This window comes from Camellia sinensis, chromosome 14 (genome assembly GCF_055761805.1).
Source record: "Camellia sinensis isolate YWXY chromosome 14, ASM5576180v1, whole genome shotgun sequence".
In the NCBI taxonomy this organism is placed as follows: Eukaryota; Viridiplantae; Streptophyta; class Magnoliopsida; order Ericales; family Theaceae; genus Camellia; species Camellia sinensis.
Genome location: NC_138974.1, coordinates 2,231,594 through 2,247,785, shown reverse-complemented (window position 1 = coordinate 2,247,785; position 16,192 = coordinate 2,231,594). Strand labels below are relative to the sequence as shown.

At 34.2% G+C, this 16,192-nt stretch overlaps 1 protein-coding gene across 1 annotated transcript in view; it reads right to left on the bottom strand.

The window, feature by feature from the left end:
* Positions 1-1,735, bottom strand: part of LOC114259855 (uncharacterized) — a 30,736-nt gene extending 29,001 nt beyond the window's left edge. Inside the window, exons 1-3 of the mRNA XM_082906134.1 lie at positions 1,175-1,735; positions 945-1,021; positions 674-808 (exon numbers count right to left, since the gene is read on the bottom strand). Of these exons, the coding sequence (XP_082762260.1) occupies positions 674-808; positions 945-1,021; positions 1,175-1,509 (547 nt within the window). The 5' untranslated portion in view covers positions 1,510-1,735. The remainder of the gene's footprint in view (positions 1-673; positions 809-944; positions 1,022-1,174) is intronic.
* Positions 1,736-16,192: the final 14,457 nt, after the last annotated feature.

Sequence of the window (16,192 nt, the reverse complement as noted above, 5' to 3'; positions counted from 1 at the left end):
AAGGTTAGGATGTACCCAATCTTTCCCCTCCCAAACACACATTAATATATACTAATTGGGCGTTGGTTATTTCTTTATTATAGATTTCCTTGGGATTGCCGGGGATGAGGCAATACTTGTGATATTTGTCTTGGGAGGACACATTTTATTTGGTGGTTTGATTTGATGGATGCTTTTGCACATATGCAAAATGATACTTATTCCACCAAAGTGTCTACCATTTCAATTTTCAACATCTCATGAGAGTCAGGTGTATTTTATTATGACACAAAATTACATTTGTTTTGGTTCAGAGAGAAATATCAATAAAAACAGTAAGAATATAGTGAAACTGTTCTGGATCAGTATAATGTGTACATTAGTAACAGAAATTAAAGGACAATATACACATCACAGTGTATTCAATGTCCACAGGAGTATCAAAACTGCATAAAATGACTGTAAGAAAAAATAAAACGTGAGAAGAGACCAAGTCTAGGAATGTTATTGTTTGTTGTAAAACCCACACTACATAGTAGTAAGAAGATGGACCTGAACCATGTATAAACTGACGGGACCAACGGAAATGACGAAAAAAACCAACAAAGGGGATAGCATGGCTTATAAAAGTAGGTAAATAAAGAATAAATCAATAAATGGAAATTTGGAAGCAATAGAGAGCGTGATAAATTACCAATTGCAGACTGGTTGGCATCATTGCGCATAAGCTCATCGGCTTCTTCAACTGTCTCTGCTGTGACAGGGGGGCCTCCAAAGCTCATGTGATTGTACTCCGTTAACAATGCCTTGTCAAACTGGAACCCAGGTTCTGCCCAACAACAACAACAGCCCAATCAATCAATCAGATAATCATTTTTATATTTATTATTTACCTCAAATACACAGGTATTTTTGTATATACAGGATTTTGAAGATATAGGCATGTATGTGGGTATGGGTGTGACCTCTTGGGGCATTCATTCGCTTTTCAAATAGCCGAACTGGATCAGAACCTTCTAAACATGCCGCATAAATGATTAACCTGACATCGGAATCGGAATATAGTTAGTTAGTTAGTTAGTTAGAGATGTGGATTAGGGGGAAAATAGATGATTCTAATAAGTGTGTGTGCGTGTGTGTGTGTGTGTGTGTGTGTGTGTGTGTGAGAGAGAGAGAGAGAGAGAGAGAGAGATACAGAGCGAGCTCTCGGGCGGCTCTGGGGCTGCAAAACCTCCCACTCTTGTCGATTTTGGGAAGAAATTCTTTCGAGGACGAGGATGACGATGAGGACAAAGGGGGGTTCGCAGCAGCAGGCTTTTGGAGCACTTCCGCTTCCGCACGATGAAATGCGCGGTTTTGAGGGAGGAAACCAACAATTCGGCATTTCCCCAAAGGAGACGACGACGATGATGATGATGATGATGGTGATGAAAGGTTATAATTCAAAACGAATTGAGGTTTCGCATAAGAGATCATATATGAACAATAACTACTACTACTACTACTCAGCACACACCTGCTTGCCGCCATTCTATTCAATTCTATTCTATTCTTCTCCTCTCCTCTTCCTCTCTTTTCCCAGACCAGACTGCTCCTTACCAACCTACTACTTCAAATCATGACCTCCACAACGCTTGGCATACATACACGGATAACTCTTTTTTTTTTTTTTTAATCTCTTTTTTTTAATAATAAATTTTAGGAGCTGACGTCATAAATTTAATTTGGTTATCATTTCCTTTAAAATTTAAAAATATATATAATAAATTTCATAAATTTATCATAATTATATTGGGGGAAAATTGGTGATAAATCCAATTTGAAGGGTATCTAAGGCATTAGGTCCAATGGATATTTTTTATTGGTGAGAAGTATACCTTTTATGAAATAGTTTGGTAAGAAATCTTTTTATTTGTTTTAAAAGACATTTTATTTTTAATTTTACACATTAATTTATCTATTAACTTTTTTTTTACTATCTCTTCAAATTTATATCTATATGTTCAAATTATTTTCTATCTGTTCAAATTTATATCTATCTATTCAATTTTTTTCCCTTTTTTATTCAATTTTTTGTTATCTGTTGAAATTTTCCCTTACCAAGGCAATGATCTATTCAATTTTTTTAACTATCCGTTGAAACATTTTTTTATCTGTTGAATTTTTATAACCTATTTTTTCTATTTGTTCAAACAGATCAAAGCAAAAAACATAGATTGAACATTTTCTTATCTGTTGATGTGGAATATTTTAGAATACACCAGTATATCCCAAACACCAAACAAAACTTGATTCAGCAACACCTAAACCATACTCCATATCAATATAGCAGCCTCTACTATTAAGCATAATGCATTTATGAAACATAGACAGTAACTCCATTAAACTAGTAGAACTCCACTGAAGCAACAACTGTTGAAATCTATCCATATACAAACACATCACCAACAATTGCCAAAAATGTGAGAGAAAGAGAGAGAGAGAGAGAGGGGTGTTGGATCACTTTTTTCACTTTATTTATAGCTTTGGATTTCACACTTGGCATTGGAATCCATAGCCTCTATCTGTAGTCTCTCTATATATCTATATCTATATACGTACATTGAGCATTTCAATCCTCGATTCCTTAAAAAAAAAAAAAATTCAAAATTTACTATTAGGGTTTCAAAGAATATGGATAAAATTAGAAGAGCATCGCATGAAGGATCATGGTACACCGACAATTATGCTGTAACTAGATCTGAGGGCGAAGTGTAGATTTAAAGAGAGAAAGGTGGTGCGGTAGGTGTTTAGGAAAGAAACAAATAGACAGAGGAGAAGGAAGCGACCGAAGACCGTGTAGGTGACAGAGAAGACGCGGTCGATGGCTACATTAGAGTAGAAGTAGTCGACCGTGATGGTTATGTTGTGATGGTGTCAGTGTTGACGAAGGAAAAGAGAAGAGAGAGGTCATGGCAAAAGCGGTAGTGGTGGTGATGGTAATGGAGTGGCGGAGGGTGAGAGGAAGTAGTAGTGATAGAAGGAGAAAAGTTGCGGAGAGGGAGATTGAGAGGGTAGGGTTTGGTTTGGAAAATAATATATATACATGGGTAGTTTGGTCATTTTACAAGAACTTGTCAGAACCCAAACCTGGTACCCAAAGGTTTAGTGTCTCAATAAGATAAAAATAAAATAATTCTAAAATTTCTATAGTAGTAACGTAATAGATAAATTAAATAAATTAAAATAAAATAAATGGGTACCAAAAATTTTAGTAAAAAGAAAATAGTCATTTGAGCTTCATGTTATTACAAGAGTCCGATCATAATTACAGACAGTAAAAAAAAACAAAAAAAAAAAACTCTGCGGTTCATTTCCAATCCCGATCCCACTAAATCTCATCACCTGAAAGGGAATAACAGTTATAAGCACATAGCAGAGTGAAAAATATTTTACATTGAGCACAAGGGTCCCAAAAATCCATGGATAATTATTAGGCTAAACAGAAATCAGTTTGGTAACTGAAATACATAACTAAGTTTAATTAGCAGAAATAGAATGCAGAAATTATATAGCAAATAATCATAACCACAGTACAGAACAAAATAGGGGTCATTAGAGTGACAATCAGAACAGGGGTCAATGGATCATTGACAAACAAAGGACCACAAAGAAGCCAAACAAAGGCCAATGGTTTATTTTAGTCCCCCAAGGCGTGGGACTCCCGTGGTGGTACTTACAGAACATAATCGTTTATAAAATTATTGTCAAATAATTTTTAAAATTTAAACAAACATATCCATAGGTTTCAATTTAAAAAGTTTAGAAAATAATCTACGTAATTAAAACATTAACGTAACCATAAAACATAAATTATATAAATAAATTATGATAACTCAAAATATTCGTAAAATATATTATGGTAACTCAAGGTATAATATAACTCACCTTAATATCAACCCTTAGCCTTTACTTTCCTACTATAAACTCCTCGTTATTAGCACGCTGCTCTTAGTTATTTGTATCTCCCTATATTTTCAAAGCTCTCTCAATCATTCACTATTTATAGGTGGTAATTGCATGGTTTCTTACATGTGGCTTGCTTAAAATTGGCCACCTGTCTAATAGGTGCCATTTCCTCCCTTATCAAGCCTGGTGATTCACCTAGGCTACATGGCTTGGTCACCATCCTATATATTAGGATGGTGATAAGCCACCGTTTTTTTTTTTTTTTTAAAAAAAATTTACTTCAAATTTTCTTTATTTACTCTTGGCCCACAGCTTAAAGTATTCACAAATAGGGATGTTACAATTACTAAGGAATTGTATTTATTTATTTTATATATATATATATATATCTATATATTTCCTATTCATGAGTAATTACTATAAATACAATATTAAATTAAAAAAAAATTCAGGTGTTACAGAACTTGTTCTTATGGACAAAGTATTTGAGAACCTGAATCTTTAGGCAAAGAAAATCCAAGATTGCATTTATCACCTGAGCACCCTTATATTGGACTCTATTAATATTTTTAATTCTTATAGTACTTGCCCTTTTTTCATTAAAAAGTCTTTGATCGTATGAATGAAAAAATAATATTGTTACCTCTTTTATATTAAAATACATATATTTATCTAACCTTATATATCTTTGAGTGTTAATATCATCTGTATTAGTTTTTATCTCTTTAACCTTACTAAAAAAAATGTCAATATAATTATCTCAAAATTGTGAGGTTTGCTATATTTTTTCTAAATCTTAAGGGACATAAGTGTAATTTACCCATTCAATTTTCAAACTTATTTGGTAATCACTCCTGCCACTAAACTCTTAAGGTCACAACGACATACATTTTCTAAACCAAACCAAACCAAACCAAGCCTTAACTCCCATTAAATGGGGTCGGCTGCATGAATCATTTTTCTCCACTCGACTTTATCCAAAGTCATTTCGTTAGTCAAATTAAGGAGATTCATATATCTATTTACTACACTAGACCAAGTCAATATAGGTCTACCCCTTCTTCTAACGCTACCATCTACCGTCACTGTATCGCATCTCTTCACTACTACATTTGTAGGTCTCCAACCAAACTATCTCAATCTATTTTCTCTCAACTTATTTTCTATCGATACTACTCTTACCCATCCTCGAATATACTCATTCCTAACTCTGTCTTTTCCAGTCTTGCCACACATCTACCTTAGTAGACTCATCTCAGCAACACTCATTTTTATCTACATGTTGTTTTTTAGTTGCCCAATATTCCGTCCTATACAACATCGCTGGTCTAATAGTCATTCTATTTCCCTTTTAGTCTAATGGGTACTCGTTTATCGCACAGTACTCTAGACATACTCATCCACTTAAGCGACCTCGCCTTAATTCTATGGATCATATCCGCTTCAATCTCTCCAGTCGTTGTGATAATCGATCATAAATTACGAAAATGTTCACTCTTAAGTAGTTCTTGGTTCTTAATTTTCACATCTCTTCTGTTTTTATTGTTACTAGTACTAAAATTACACTCCATATACTTTGTCTTAGTTGTGTTTATCCTAAATCCTTTATATTCAAGTGCTTCTCTCCAAGTCTCTAACTTAGTGTTAACCCCTTCTTTATTATCATCTACTAACACGATATCATCTATAGAAAGCATATACCATGACATATTATCCTGAATAGTTCTCGTCAACTTATCCATAACTAAAGCAAAAGATAAGGATTTAAGGTTGATCCTTGGTGTAACCCCATAGTAATTGGAAATACAGTTGTCTCTCCAGCTAGTAATCTAATAATGGTCACCACATCTTCATACATGTCCTTAATCACATCAATGTTTTGTCGCCCCTTTTTTCTTTAACACCCACCAGATTATATCCAGAGGCACTCTATCATATACTTTCTTAAGGTCGATAAAAACCATATGAATGTCTATTTTCCTCCCTCTATACTTCTCTATTACTCTCCTCAAAAGATAGATCACTTCCATTGTTGACCTACCGGGCATAAGTCCAAATAGATTCTTTGACACATTTATTATATCTCACAATCAATGTTCTACACTCTCTCCCACACTTTCATTATATGACACATCAGCTTGATTCCTTTATAGTTGTTGCAATTCTAGACATTTCCTTATTCTTATACATTGGCACTAAAATACTCTTCATTCAATCCTCTGGCATTTTCCTAGTCAACAAAATTTTGCTAAATAACCTAGTCAACCAAACAATCCCCTTCGCACCCAAACATTTCCATGCTTCAATAGGTATATCATCGAGTCCTAAAGCTTTATTCGACTTCATCTTCTTAAGTGCAAATTCCACTTCAAAGTCCCTAATCCTACGATAAAACCTATAGCCCTGGTTTTTCTTATTACTGCTTACTTCCTCCCCTTTTGACCTACCTCCATGTTACTCATTTAACAATTTCTCAAAATAGTTGAACAAAATTGTATGAGTCATGTGATTAATTGCTTTAGTATTACCGTATTGTATGTTTGTTGTTACAAGGTTAATGTCGGGATATATTTTGATGACAACATAGACTAGGACGAATCACCTGCTTGGGTTATTAATTGTTAAATAATTGAGAAATAAGTTCAACTTCCGTGAAGAAAATCGAATGGAAAAGAAGTTACCTAAGGGAGGAAATGAAATGAGACCAGGCTATGTGACTAATTTTTGATACAAGTATCTTAAGTTTGGAGGACCAAACTTGCTAAGGGGAGAGACTGTGATGACCCTACCACTTATAATAATTTGCATTTAATTAATTAAGGAGATTTGAATTTGAATTGTTCATTATTCTGGTTCAATTTGAGATTTATGGGAATTATTCTATCTGATTTGTGTATGATTTGATTAAGGATTTATTTTGGAATTAGAAATTGAAAGCCTAATGGCTCAAGAATATGAATTGATGAGTTGAATCAGTTTAATTTTGAGTATCAGACTATATGAGAATTTAATTAAATATTCGATTCAGTTTAGTAAAATTAAGATTTGATCAATTGGGTCCAAATTGGAGTTACTAAGCTATGAGGATTGAGAATTAATATTATCATGAATTAAATTTACTTATGAAGTGTTCAATTTGACTATGTAATTTACTGACGAAGATTTTGAGTTTGATATGAAATGGAAGACCTTAAAGATTTGGGAAACCAAAATTGATGATGCTAATAAGTTCAATTTGATATTTGGAGCCTTTTGGGAGTTTGATTAAAAATCTGATTCAGAGTTATAAATTTAATTATGATTGATTGAGCCTTAATTGAAGTTAATTTGACAAATTAAGTTATGTGGGATTTTTTTGGATTAATTAAGACTTAATTGGAATTGGTCATATTAATTAAATCAGGTGTTGATTATAATTAGTTAAAATTAAGTGGAGTTTAATTAAGTTAATACATAAAGTAGTAACTAAGTAAATTCTATTCATTTAGTTAATTGAGAATAAGTGTGTAGGTCACTACAAGAATTTACATATTTGCCGACCACTTTTGCCGACCAAAACAATTTTGGTCGCAAAAAAATGACATTTGGCGACCAAATATTAATTAGTCGCGAATGATCATTATTTTTGGCGACCAAATATTATTGGTCGCAGAAGGTTATATTTTGGCGACCAAAAAATGAGTTGGTCGCAGAAAGTTGTTTGCTTTTGCCGACCAACTACAAATTTGGTTGCGGAATGTCACATATGTTTTGGCGACCAAAAATTTGGTCGCCAAAAACTTATTTTCAGCAACTAAAAAAAATTAGTCGCCAAATTAGTACATTTAGCGACTAATGTTTTAGTCGCCGTTGATTGAGATTTGGTAACTAAAAAAGTTTGTCGGTGAAAGTACCTTTTCTGCGACTAATATGGTCTTTGGTCGCCAAAAGTTTGGAAGGGAAATTTGAAACGTGGAGGTGGGAATTGAAAGCCCTGGCTCCCAAGATCAACAAATAAAAAAAATCAAAAGGCCTGACTCTCAAGATCGATAGCTCATTAAAATTCTACGGTTTCAATAGCTCATTGATGTCGATGGAGTCTCCACAGTTTACCAAAGGGGTTTCGTCTAGGGCTAAGGATGTAGTTAGGGATTCGAAATCACCAGCCTTATTTGGTTTGGGGCAAACTGAATCGGGGTTTGAGCTTAGAGCAAGGGGAATCGAAAATTTCCTCTGAGGAGCTTCCTTCGATTAGTGTTAACAGATTGACGATGGGGGGTAAAGGGAGTCTTAGCCCTAGTTCGAGGTTGTTCGCTGCTTCTATGGAGGGCCTTCGATCAGAAATTGTTGCGATGGATGCTCTTGGTCCTGATGAGCGAGGTTTAACTAGAGGGAGGGTTTTAAATCGGGGTTCGGATGTGGTAATTTCTCAGTCTCAGGCTATTGAGGACCTGCGGGCTAGGCTCAACACCATTTGTTTGCAAATATGTTGGGGGTTTTGAGGGAGGATCTGGTACCCATTGAACTTGTGCAAGAGGAAATATCCACTCCTGCACTTCAGCGTTCAACCTGCTTTAGACTAAGTGGTCGGACATTGTTGAAATGGAAGGGGGAGAGGAGGCTGTTATTGATCGATTCAAGGACCAAATGGCTACTTCCGTTCTATTTTTTGGTTGATTTCTGATAATTTAATTTTCAGTTTATTATCTTTTCTGGTTATTTGTAGTATTACTAATTCCAGGCATTCTGCACAACATAAGGCTAATTCAATTTATTTTGTTGCTGAATAATCATGCTATGACAAACTTCTCACTGCACTGCACTGCACTGCACTGCACGAAACAATCTAAGTGGCATAATGAAATATGTTTCCTTTCATAATATCTCTAACTAATCAAGTTTGTTCAACACTTTGTTGCTGAATTTGTGAGTATTATTTATTTTTATTCATAGTTAAACGTTCAAGGAATTCAAGTCACTGAATAATTTCATGGAATTATCTGCTTTTGGGAGATAATTAAGAGTAACTTTAACTTTAGTATGTTGGCTTAAAAAGACTCGAGAATTGATAAGAGTTACAGTGATTGTTTATTTAATGAGACTGCTTGTTCTGTAGATTGTCATTTCTAATCTGTCAGAACTGTAGGCTGAGTTTTGTGGGATCTTAGGAAGGCAGGAGTGCCTTTGGCTTACCTAATGGACCACATTTAGGTATGGGTTCAAGGGAAATACACGAAATAAGGGTTATGTTTTTACCATTTAGTTGATTGTTATACTATGAGCTAAGATCTTCACTGTGTTCCTATCTATGTCTAGTCTTTTTTCCTCATTCTCTACGGCTAATTTCAAAACTAATGAAACTTATTTATAATTATAAGGTGCAGTGAATTTTGAAAATTTAACTACCATCAAGCTGTAGTTTGTTTTATGGTGGGTTGAATTGTTCTTATGGTTAGTAGATGTCGCCAACAATGAAATAATCCTCCCCATCAGGTATTAGTTTTGCATGCCGTATCACTATACTTTTCATATAATAGACATATTTTTATAAGTCAAATAGTGAAATTAATATTACTAACTTCAAAATTAAAGTTCTCACTTTAAAAACTGTTAGCTAAAATAATGTTGTAATTATTAATGTTTAGGTTATTTTGGTACAAGCAATAAATTATCTAAGGACAATAAAATTTGATAGAGAATGACTATTAGAGTAAAGCTTAGTAATTCTTCAATCATTACCTCAAGAAGTCAAGTTCCCATATGTTCCCTGAATATATCAAAACTTCACCTGCTAACCTGTTCTATTTTGGCTGGCAGTGTTGGTTGGGCCCCTTCTTTTTTGCTGAAGCGAGATGTTCCCCATGAACCATTTATTGCTGATTCTGTAGACTTCGTTGTTTCCCAGGTTAAGTCTCAAAAACTCAAGTGAACTGTTTACTAGTAGTTTATCTGTAAGATGTGCCTAAACAATCTGCCATTACTCTTCCTTATTTGTTGATTTGTCACCATGGAATGAGACTGTTGTGTGAAGATAGCTTGTTATATTAGAAGAAAAATGCTACTTCCATTTACTTTTGAACTATGGAGACAACATCAATTGTTTAATTGTGAAATTGATGGTAAAATGATTTTGATCTCACTCCCATTTGGAAATCTGTTTATATGGCATTGCCTTTCAGGTTTCATAGGTCTCTTGTTTTTCCATATTTTTTGAATAGCAGATTTTGGAATATGAGTCTACTTTCATAGAACAGTGTCATGCACCACTCACTTTAATTTAACATTGTCCAATAATTTCTTTTCCATTTAAATGATTTTCTTTTAAAGTTGCCACTTCTCTTTGCATTGTATGAGTAGTTATTCTCACTATTTTAAACTTACCATCAACCTCTCTTTTAGTTATACTCCACCCTTTTGTAATTCCACAAAAAAGTGTGTATTCAAATTAAAATTCTTTTATGATCCATTTGGTTCATGAATTTGGTAAAGGGAAAAGTAAAAGATAATGCTAAGGAAATTATTGTTCCTTGTTGAAAGTATGTGAGGAATTTTTTGTTCCAAGTATAATTTCTTCTTCTCCTCATTGCACGAATTTTTATTATTACATGAAAAATGTCAATCTAACTTTGCTTTAAGTAGGAGGGAAAACACGATGGATAATGATTTTCCTTTCCTTTTACCTTACTAATTTCAAGTTCCAAACAATGCCTTGATAAAATTACGAAATTCCACCGTATTTCCCTAGTAGATGGAAAGAACGTAGAGTGTCAAATAAATTAGTTGGTTTTGAGGAAGACAAACATAGCTTCAAAAAAGAGGATCCCCAAATGAGGTGTTAGCTACATTGAGTGAATATGAATACTCGTTTCCTCGAAAGATGCTTTTAATCATTCTCATGTTTTTAATGGTTTTCAAAGGAGTTTCTTTTAGGTGTTAGCTTAATGCAGTAGTATGCATAGATCAAAACTCAGTTAGCTGTCTATTTGTTCTTTAAATGTTTCTCATATTTTAATTGATTTTCATTTTTCCCCCCTTGTATAGATCAGAGCTTTCCATCTTAGAGAACACTTGACTTAGAAGAGGGCTAAATGAGCCATTGCATTTATGACTTGCCATCTTCATTTCACATCCTGTCAACTGCAGAGTCTATTCACCAAACGGAAGAAGTTGCTTTATGTTATTCTTACATTGCACTGTTCAAATATCATGCAGGTTGAAACCCTCTCAAAAGATGACTTAGCATCAAGGTTGACTCTAACAATAGATGATGCGTCAGTTGGACCTCTGCTGCTTTCAGATGCTGTTATAACTATAATTGATGTATGTAACACCAACCTTCTTTTGATGACTGTTTTGATGGTTTTATTTTGGCTTTGGTGTAGACAATCTGAAAATAGTACCAAAATGATGCATATGCTATGTGGGCATAAGCAAAGCTTTGGCATCCACATGCTAGTTGGGCTGACTGAAAAATTAATTCTTACTTTTCCAAGATAAGGCAATGCAGTAGTCTCAAATGTGTCTGTCAATACACAAATTCTGCCATGATGCTGATTGGTGAATGTTGCTGTTGCCTTATCTGATCATCCAAATTTAATAAAATTTTACCTTGTCATCATCTTCTTTAAATTGATTACTGATGGATGTGCGAAAGATAGGATTATAAATGAATATATGCGCGAAATGGTAGGAGTACTATCAGTTGAAGATAAGTTGAGAGAGAAGATGCTAAGATGATTTAGTCATGTATAACAAAGACCTATGGATTCAATTGTAAGGAAGAGTGATGTAATCACTATAAATGTAAATGTTATGAGGAGGGGAAGACCTAAATAGACATGGGACGTCTTAGTAAAAAAAAAAAAATCAACTAAGCATATAGTCTTTAATACGACACAGTGGTGAAAAAAGATCCATGTAGCCGACCCTACTTGACTGGGACATAAGCCTTACTTTGGTTTGGTTATCATATTCGTTAAAATTCCATGCATGTTTTTTTGAGTGGTTGAATTTTTTTTTGAGTGGGACCTCTCAAGCACGAAAAGCTTCTTCAATCCTATTATAACTATTCTCTTATAGGAAAAATAATGTACTTATAATCTACAAATAGATAAAGCAAAACTTATGTATATGCACAATGCGAATTTTATTGTCCAAGATGTCATGTATGCATGTATGTACGCACTCTTTCATCCATAGAGGGAGCCATGCATGCATGTGGTATTGAATATTGGAAAGTATGACCGATGAAATAGAAGAGTCATGATTTTGCATGAAACTTATAGTTTCTTTCTTTCCCTTGGTAGGTGCTCCCAAGATGGGTTGTTTACCATGAATTGGTTCTGACAACCAATGAGTACATGCGGCAGGTAAACATCAATTTTGTTTTTGTACCCCTTTCTCAAATTTCGCAGATAATATAAAGTTCCGTTACACAATGGTTCTGCAGGAGTTATACTTTGTCCATTAGAGACTAATTTCAGAAGTTGAGTTACAGGTTACTGAATTAAAACTTGAATGGTTGGTGGAAATAGCTCCTCACTATTATCAGTTGAAGGATGTGGAGGATTGTACGCTCTCTCTCTCTCTCTCTCTCTCTCTCTCCCCAAAATGACATCTTCTGTTGGTTCAGTTGTGTGAAAACCATTCTTTTTCAAATTAACTCAGTTTGAATTTAACTTTACTTTGAAGTTTGTGGTTTTAAGAAAAGCTGGGATATCTTCCTTGAATATTGCAAAGGATTTAATTTTTTGAAACTGTACTGATGTTCAAAGCTCTATATGTTCTTAAATGAAGTCGTTAAATGTTTTTTTGAAAAAAAGTTCTGTCACAAAGTTTCATAGAAATTTTATTATTTGCGAGATGTGATTTGCAGCTTTTAAGTTTGAATTTTAAATGGTAGGAACTGTGCATGAGAAGAGGGAAAGAAAAAGAACATGCAGTGTGGTTATAAAATTTCTTAACAAAACAAAAGGGTAGATGCACCCTATTGTAAGTTGGGTAGTAGAAAGGTCTTGACATTTTGTGTTCTGAACCTGCTCTGATTTGCTATTGGACTAGATCACCAATTTCTCCAATATCCTCCTATGTGCTTAGATTCAGAAGGTGCAGAAAGTAAAACTTGTCGAACAACCCTTTATACAGTCATATTCGATTCATGCACAGGCTTACCTGTTTGCATATTCAATGGACAATCTTATCTGTATCAAGATCACGTAGTTTCTTTGTAGGATGATTTTATTCAACACGTGGGATTTGATTTATTTTTATTTTTTATTTATTTTACTTTTTTGTTGTTGTGTTGAATGATTTTAAAGAACATTTCTAATATGCCTTGGGAGTTGTGGAGTGTGCTTATGGGTGCCTATGTTTGCTAATATGCCAAAAATTAACCAACGGGCTAATTCGATTGATAGAGAAGTTGACGTTATTTGTAAGACTATTAATTGCGAAGATCTGGTGCTACTAATCGTTGCTGTCAACCTACCTCACAAAAAATCAATGTAAAACAGATGGAGCATAACCTACCCCACAAAAAATGCCACCTTAGTTGGAGCCTTAGACCCAAACTCCTTCCCAAGAAAAAAAGAAAGATCAATGTTCACTGCTCAAGACTTTATAATAAGTTGTTACTTTAATGCATCCCATCCTCTTCCCCTCCAATGTGGAGAATAGCATAAAGGCAGCCAAGAAGATCTACCAACTCCCCACAAAAAGTAATATCCTAGAAAATTTGACTTATCTTTTTTGAGCACTGAGGTAGTCACTAATATCAGTTGTCCAGCTTATTTTATTATGGGGCACTGTCCAAACAATAAACTTTTTTTTTTTAAAGAACTGGACATGTCAAAACAAAATGACCTGGGTGAGAGGCTTCGGTCATATCAGCCAAAAAATTATTACTAGATTTAATTGACATTTCTCGCATATCCTGCAGGTATTGTTTAGATTGATTTGATGCAGGATTGGACACTATATTTTATTGCATTCTCTACATCATGAGCAAACCAGTCTTGTCTAATTGTAACTTTTTGGTACTAACTGCCTTGTGCTTAGAGGCAGCTACCTAATACATATAGAATCCTTGTTAAAAGTTTATTGAGCACTGAGAATTTCATATTTCAGATCTCTAATTGGAACTTTTTTGTACTGAATTGCCTTATGCTTTAGTTACTATATCATTCATTGTTGCTTGTAGGTCGGTGATCCTCTTGAGAAGGCTGCACTTAAGGGAATAGAATGGAGTTATAAATCTGATGAGAAGGCTATGCTGAAAAAGTAAGCAGCAACATTAGTTGTCACTATTTAATTAGTACTCAATTGTTGTTTGTCTTGGTCTTTACATGATATAAATTGTTCCAATCTTTAATCTCTCTTACGCCCTCGATTTGTTCTAACTAATGTTATTTATCACTTTTCTTATTGTAGTTAGGTATCTTCAATGTTGTACTTATAAAAAGAAAATGATGAGGGAAAAAATATGCTAATGGACAATATGAAAGGCTAAATTTTATCTTTACTTGTGAAACAAATCTGAATCAAAGGCCGGCGGCCCTCATTAATGCAATGGAAAATATATTTCCAGCTCATTTGCACAGATACAGACTCGAACACATATGTATAAGTGCTCCAGCAGTGCTTTGGGCCCTAAATGTGTTGAAATCTGATGCTCCTCCACTCTTACTCCCTCTACTGCTCCTGCTCTTGCTATGTGAATTAGTCACCTAAGCAAGGAGCACCATTTTGTTTCTTTTCCATTGAAATGGTCAAAATGTTTACGTTTCTTAGGAAATCAAAATGAAACATAAATGAATACTGAAATTCCATTGTTTTCACCGAAACATACCAAAATGCACCAAAACACATGGGATAAGTGTGAATATTTACTTATTGCTCGCTTGATCGATAATAACTCCAGTTCCCCTCTGTTTGTTGTCATGCATATTTAGGTTACATGGACTAGAAACAGTGACATTATAGTTACTTGTGCAGTCTATAATTCATTGTTTAATGAATAATTGTTTCCATCTCTTGTTCATCTTTCACTTCATTGGTTTTGTTAAAAGGCTATTATGTTAAGTTTTTCCCAATCCTAATTTTATTTTCAACAATTTCAGGGGAGGTGGCAATGTTGTACAGATTGTGCAGAGACACCACTTCGCATCTCACTTGAAACGGATGGCAGTTGTTGTTCGTGCTTTGTAGAATTTCTTGCTTTTGTGAAGGTTATTTGGTTGCCCGTTTTCTTTTCCTACTTACTTTCAGATTTTGAGTTGATGCACAAAAGTATAATTAATAAATAGACGTACTACATTTTAATAAACAATATATGACTTGAAATTTTGAGAAAATGTTGTAATGGTTTATATAAATAGACACCACTACATTTTCTTCTTCTATATAAATAGACACCACAGCTACATTTGTTTTTTTTTTTTTGTTGATAATTAACGTTGTAACATACGAAACTACACACACTCCAATCAATGTGCTTAACATGGTGCATTTTGAGGGTGTAAAATTGTGTCATATTGAAGACCTACAAATGGATATACATGGATTGAAAGTGATGCACTTTGCACCTTTCGTTTTGGCTCTTCTGGAAGTCCTGTGATTCCTCTCTTAATTTTATTGATTTTAGAAGAGCTTAGTTATTACTTTAAGTTTTGCTTCATAAACGTCTTGACCAAGTTATGCTGCTATTGCTTGTGTGTATGGCCTATCTACTGCTATCTTGAGGCTTAAATCATGAGGCATTACTGATCTTAATGATGGTTGACTCTGTGGCTGCATAGGTCTGCTCTGTTGCCTATTGAACAGAGTTGCTATGCTGCTGATTGCTGATATGTTCAAATACAATCTTGGTTTCTGCTGTGTTGTAATAATTGGTCAGATATGTTTAGGCTATTCTTGGCATTAGGACTGAGATGCAGGTAAATCTGTCACCAATATTTGACAGATTTGGTTTCTGCTGTGTCTTTAAATTTGACATCCTTGGGATGAGCTAAAAATTCAATATATTTGTTTCTCCTCTCCTTTGACCCTTCCACCTGGTTATGTTTGCTAGCAGAGGCATATATTATTGCTTGTCCTTGAGCCATTCAATTGTCTCTTCTAGTTCTCAATTATTAGACTAACTGGATTCTAATTGAACCATTATTTTTTTCCTTTTCCCCAGAGTTGCAAGACATTCTCCCTGGAATTATTAACCAATTGGGTATGTGCAGTTGTGTTTCTTATAATATCATTTTCTTTTATGTTAAATGGATCTGTTTATTCTTAACAT